The sequence below is a fragment of the Pseudophryne corroboree genome, assembly GCF_028390025.1.
Source record: "Pseudophryne corroboree isolate aPseCor3 chromosome 3 unlocalized genomic scaffold, aPseCor3.hap2 SUPER_3_unloc_14, whole genome shotgun sequence".
NCBI lineage: Eukaryota > Metazoa > Chordata > Amphibia > Anura > Myobatrachidae > Pseudophryne > Pseudophryne corroboree.
The window spans coordinates 55,516-62,162 of record NW_026967502.1 but is presented as its reverse complement, the minus strand read 5'-3'; the positions used below and the strand labels follow the sequence as shown (position 1 = coordinate 62,162).

Below are 6,647 nucleotides of genomic sequence, written 5' to 3'. Positions count from 1 at the left end.
TACTAAATGGACCCCAGCATCCTCTAGGACGTAAGAGAAAGTAGATTATAGCCTAGCAGATGATGATTACAGGGTATCATATGGTGTATTGCATGTAAAATACCTTGTTCCACACCTACTCTGCTGTAGCAATATACCTTATATAAGGGTGAGTAACACATGTACAGGCTTACCAGCGTATGAGCACACACATAAAGGAATGCTACCTTACCAATGCTTCCAGGAGTAACGTTAGGAGACATTTCTCTGATCCATCAGCTCATATGACTGATGTTATTGTTCATCTAGAATCTCCAATTCATACAATATATTCCCCATCCATTGTTTTACATTGGTGCTGACATAGGACTTGGCAAGTGACTACATCTCCATTTATACTTCATGTTTAGTTACCAGTACAAGAGAGATGTATCTGAGTCTTATTATATTACATTTGTTATTGTGAGTGTTCTCAGGAGGGTGGACACAATGATCATCTGAGACACAATAGTATAAAGCCTTTATTAAAAGTTGTTTTATTATACACACCCATTTACAATTAATTGTCCCAGAGAGTTATCTTCTCCTATTGTTTACAATATTAATATTGTTACAGAAAATGTCACATTTCCATAATGTATTTTATTTCCAGCAGGTGGACACACAAGCAGGAATATCTCAGAAGGACATCTAATGTTATCCCCGGATTGTGACATAAAAGATAATGACAGTAGACAGGATTCTCCAGGAGATAACCCCATTACCCCAATTATACATCCAGCTCTATCAGCTGGTCCCTCTGATCCTGCAAAATATTCTCCTGATCACTCTGATATTGGTGTATCTGGTACAGCTCTGAGAGTAGATACAGAGTTTCCATGTGCTATAGATGCCAAATGTTTTACACAGAACACAAAGCCTATTAACCCACAGACCGGTAAGGCAGGTGAGAGGCAATTTCTGTGTTCTGAGTGTGGGAAATGTTTTGCATACAATTCAGTTCTTATTAGACATCAGAGAAGTCACACAGGTGAGAAGCCATTTCCATGTCCTGAGTGTGGGAAATGTTTTGCACGGAAATCAGATCTTATTATACATCACAGAAGTCACACAGATGAGAAGCCATTTCCATGTTCTGAGTGTGGGAAATGTTTCACACAGAAATCAGTTCTTGTTAGACATCAGAGAAGTCACACAGGTGAGAAGCCATTTCCATGTTTTGAGTGTGGGAAATGTTTTGCATACAAATTAGTTCTTATTAGACATCAGAGAAGTCACACAGGTGAGAAGCCGTATTCCTGTTCTGAGTGTGGGAAATGTTTTTCATCGAAACCAGATCTTGTTTGTCATCAGAGAAGTCACACAGGTGAGAAGCCATATTCCTGTTCTGAGTGTGGGAAATGTTTCGCACAGAACTCAGCTCTTGTTACACATCAGAGAAGTCACACAGGTGAGAAGCCGTATTCCTGTTCTGAGTGTGGGAAATGTTTTATCCAGAAATCACATCTTATTAAACATGAGAGAAGTCACACAGGCGAGAAGCCATTTTCTTGCTATGAGTGTGGGAAATGTTTTATCCAGAAATCACATCTTATTAAACATGAGAGAAGTCACATAGGTGAGAAGCCATTTTCTTGCTATGAGTGTGGGAAATGTTTTACCTGGAAATCACAACTTGTTACACATCAGCGAAGTCACACAGGTGAGAGGCCATTTCCATGTTCTGAGTGTGGGAAATGTTTTGCACACAAATCAGATCTTATTAAACATGAGAGAAGTCACACAGGTGAGAAGCCATTTTTTGCTCAGAATGTGGGAAATGTTTTACACGGAAATTAGATCTTTTTACACATCAGAGAAGTCAGACGGAAAAAGCCATTTCCATGTTCTGAGTGTGTGAAATGTTTTACATAGAAATCACAACTTGTTACACTTCAGCGAAGTCACAAGTGAGAGGCCATTTCCATACTCTGAGAAATAAATCAGCACAATAGACCACTCAGGTGAGGAACCATTTTAATCTTCTGGAGTATTCTCATCAATGCCATGCGTTGTTCTTCAAGGTTCTTCTATTTCCTATGCTTTTTGCAATATACATGTTACCACTGGGTGAAATAATCAGATGTCATGCCATCATCTACCACTGCTGTACAGATGACCTGTCTTTTGCTCCAGGTACTGAGAACCCAGTACCAATCCTAAATAGTTGTCTAGCTGAGCTCCAGGTGTGGGTGATGCCAGTTGGCTGTGACTCAGTCCTGGTGAAACAGGTCCCTATGATAGAAACTCACCAACAAAGGGCAGGGCTACAGCTCAGCTTTGCAAACCAACCAGACTTAAGCTTGTGGGTTCAGAGTTACAAAATGCTGATCCTGAGTGGAATCTTGGTGTCCTGGATGGTGGAGTGACACTTAGACATCAGGTATCAGCCACAATCAGAAGATTCCCTCAGAAGATCTACCTACAGTCATACATGCACTTGTATCATCACACATAGACTACTGCAATGTCCTCTACCTGGGTCTCCCAGCAAAAGAATTACACGGCTTGTAGCTTGTACAGAATGCAGCAGCCAGGCTGTTACCTAACCAGCCCGTTCCTGCCACATAACACCCATTCTCTGCTCCCTTCACCGGCTGCCTGTAAGATGGTGACTCTATTACATAATCTTACTGACTCTCCCAGCCCTACATGACCAGGGTCCATTGTACCAGAAGCAGCATCTGCCTCCTTACTGCCCTGCTTTCTTACTTCCATCTGGAGACAAAGGACTGTTACCAGCAGTACCAAGAATCCCCAAGCAGTTCTGAGATGTCAGAGGGGGAGACAGGGTGGTGGCACTAGTGCTGTAGCGGGGGCTGCCAGAGGCACTGTCTATGGGTAATATTGTCCCCAAGCAGTGCTGAGGTGGAAGAGGGGGGGCACAGGGTGGCGAGCAGTAGGGGGAGACAGGGAGGTTGGCAGTAGTGGGGTAAAGACAGGTTGAGGGGAGACAGGGCGGGTGGCAGTAGTGGGGGTAGGCGGGGTGGGTGGCAGTAGTGGGGGAGACAGGGTGGGTGGCAGGAATGGGGGAGACAGGGCAGGTGGCAGTAGTGGGGGGAGACAGGGCAGTGGCAGTAGTGGGGGAGACGGTGGGAGGCAGTAGTGGGGAATACAGGGCAGATGGCCGCAGTGCAGTACCAGGGGCTGCTGGAGGCAGTAAAGAGGTGTATGGGTCTCGCACAGAACCAGTTGATAATTAGACTTATGGATGATTATGCTTCCTTATTTCTAATTAATCCCTTGTATGTGTTACTGTTATTTGCTGTGTCAGCCTTTATGTGTGTTCTGTGTAATAATCCTGAAAGTAGTGCTGCTACCGATCTCATATCATTTGTAGTAACTTGGAAAAGATGAGAGATGAAGTGCACTCTGGAAGCTTATAGGGGGTTAAAGAGGAACGCATATGTGATATCACACAGCCCTCCGGAAAATGGTCCTGGCCTGCCGGCATTCGCCCCTCAGGTATGTGGCCACAATGTGCGTGTCCGCACGGCCGCTGCACATGTGCATTTTGCCAACACCAGCAAACTGCTGCGGGCCACTATTGCGGCTGGGTCTGAATGATATGTATCTGTTTTACTTGCCTGCAATACTAACACGTAACTTGAAATTGTTTCTGTGCTTTAAAGGATATTTTATCCATGTGCAGAGTAAAGTATATTTTAAGTTTAAAATATAGACAAAAATCTCTTATTAAAGATATGAAATAAAGTTGTTTAAAAACAAAAGATTTCCGTTGAGTCTTTTATTTGTCTTTGTATTATCTTATTTCCAGATAATTGTCGCTATGGTGACAGAAACAATTTCCTGTTAATGTGTCACTTGTATTGTTACTTTTGTGTCCACATAATATCAGTGTTGCTGTGTATAAATATCCCGTCTGGTGTATAAAGGTGGGTACACACGCTGCCATTGTGACTATGCGATTTCCCTTGAAGTAGCCAGAGCCCAGAACCAGCAATAGTGACTGTATGTACTTGCAATTTTGGCTATGTGCGATTTTGACAGCTCATTTGAATAGTGGGATGACATTACGGGGGGGGGGGGGGGGGCGGGACTCTCTATGCGTTTCGAGTCTGAGGTGACCAAAGGAGGTCTTTGCACAGGTGAGGTGGATTTGTGTCTCCCATGTAAGGTAAGATCTATTTTATTTCTATATATGTGGGATTTGGAGCTTCATTACCGGACCTCAGCTCAACAAAATCATATATTCTTCCTTGCTGGGATCTCGCACAGCCCCCCCCCCCCCTAAGGCTTGTATGTTTATTTTTTCAACCATTTTAAACCATTTGTAAAATAAATTGTACCTTTATTGCATCACTGTACAAGTCTATTTGACGCAAAGACCTTTATATATGGAGTTATGCTGTATTCATTGTGAGTAATGGTACGCTTGAGACATACCTTATGATAACGATACCTTGATGTGTGTTATACTGTTCCTCACTATGTAACTGAGGTATGCTATTCCTAAGATCACCTGCATATCTTATTTGTGGGGTTAAGATATAAAGAAACCATTATAAGGGTTATAGCACATTATATTGTGTAAGTGAGGTACGCCACCTCTAATCTACTAAAAAAACATCATTCACTTTCATAAGGAGTACCACATTATAATCTCATGTATGGAATAATCTTGAACATACAGTGGGGCAAAAAAGTATTTGGACAGCCACCGATTGTGCAAGTTGACCCACTTAAAAAGATGAGAGAGGTCTGTAATTTCCATCATAGACTTCAACTGTGAGAGACAGAATCTGGAGGTCACATTGTATGATTGTTACACTATTTATTTGTTTATTGTTGTGGGAAATAAATATTTGGACAATCAAAAAGTTTAACTCAATACTTTGTAATATCACCTCGGTTGGCAATTAGGTCAAACGTTTCCTGTAGTTCTTGACCAGGTATGCACACATTGTAGCAGGTATTTTGGCCTACTCTTCAATGCAGATCTCCTCTAGATCTGTCATGTTTTGGTGCTGTCACTGGGCAACACGGACTTCCAACTCCCTCCACAGATTTTCTACTGGGTTGAGGTCTGGAGACTGGCTAGACCACTCCAGGACCTTGAAATGCTTCTTACGAAGCCACTCAGTTGCCCGGGCAGTGTGTTTGGGGTCATTGTCATGCTGGAAGACCCAGCCACGTTCCATCTTCAATGCTCTTACTGAGGGAAGGAGATTTTTGCACAAAATCTCACGATACATGGCCCCATTCATCTTCTCCTTAATACGGATCAGTCGTCCTATCCCCTTTGCAGAAAAGCAGCCCCAAAGCATGATGTTTCCACCCCCATGCTTCACAGTGGGTATGGTGTTCTTGGGATGCCATTCACCATTCTTCTCCCTCCAAACACGGCGAGTGGAGTTTATACCAAAAAGTTTGAACATGGATTTTGACTTGCTTTTCTCACAATCCTGTGAGCTGTTCTGTCTGATATTTTTCATGGTCTTCCAGATCTTGCTTTAACTTCCACTGTTCCTGATGACTGCCATTTCTTAATTACATTTAGAACAGAGGATATGGGCATCTGATAACGCTTTGCTATCTTCTTATAGCCTTTCCTGCTTTGTGAGTGTCAACTATTCTCAGTTTCAGTGTTCTACACAACTGCTTAGAGGAACCCATGGTGCCGATTGTTGGAGCAAGGTCAGATGAGTCTGGGCTTTTAAAACCTTTGAGATTGACATCACCTGGTCTTTCCATACGATGATTGAGAACAATCCATGACACTGCCAGGTCACAGCTGTCCAAAGCGGGCAGTACACGGTATTAACTCTGCAGGGTGCCCAAACTTTTGCAGACGCCATTTTTTTGTTTTCTGTTATTTTGATAGTGTCAATGATGGAAATAAAATCAAACTTCTTTTGACATGTTATAAAAATCAAACTTTTTTTGACATGTTATAAGAATGTCTAATCTGTAATTTGATGCCTTTTGGAGATGTTTCCATCTTTCCTTTGCTTCTTTTTGCACATTCAAATGAATTTTTGCTTAGGGTGCCCAAACTTTCGATCCCCACTTTATGTCTCTTCATATCCGTCTGTATCTTCTGCCTTTATATCAGTCACATACGTCTCTTCTTCTCCCTCTGTATCTTCTATCTTAATATCAGTCACATACGACTCTTCTTCTCCCTCTATATCTTCTGTCTTTATATCAGTCAGATAAGTCACTTCTTCCTCTATATCTTCTGCCTTCGTATCAGTCACATATGTCTCTTCTTCCTCTATATCTTCTGCCTTTATATCAGTCACATACGTCTCTTCTTCTCCCTCTATATCTTCTGCCTTTATATCAGTCACATACGCCTCTTCTTCTCTCTCTGTATCTTCTGCCTTTATATCAGTCACATACATCTCTTCTTCTCCCTCTGTATCTTCTGCCTTTATATCAGTCACATACGTCTCTTCTTCTCCCTCTATATCTTCTGCCTTTATATCAGTCACATACGTCTCTTCTTCTCCTTCTGTATCTTCTGCCTTTATATCAGTCACATACGTCTCTTCTTCTCCCTCTATATCTTCTGCCTTTATATCAGTCACATACGTCTCTTCTTCTCCCTCTGTATCTTCTGCCTTTATATCAGTCACATACGTCTCTTCTTCTCCCTCTATATT

The 6,647-nt window shown here is 42.2% G+C and overlaps 1 protein-coding gene across 1 annotated transcript; it reads left to right on the top strand.

Annotated features, from left to right (window-relative positions):
* Positions 1-642: 642 nt before the first annotated feature.
* LOC134983379 (gastrula zinc finger protein XlCGF17.1-like) lies at positions 643-1,969 on the top strand. Its single transcript, XM_063949072.1, has one exon. It carries the CDS (start codon positions 673-675, stop codon positions 1,816-1,818), a length of 1,146 nt encoding a protein of 381 aa, XP_063805142.1. The 5' UTR covers positions 643-672; the 3' UTR covers positions 1,819-1,969.
* The last annotated feature ends 4,678 nt before the right edge of the window (positions 1,970-6,647 follow it).

Coding starts and splice junctions, on each gene's coding strand:
- LOC134983379 (XM_063949072.1), top strand. CDS start 673: ATGTTATCCCCGGATTGTGACATAAAAGATAATGACAGTAGACAGGAT.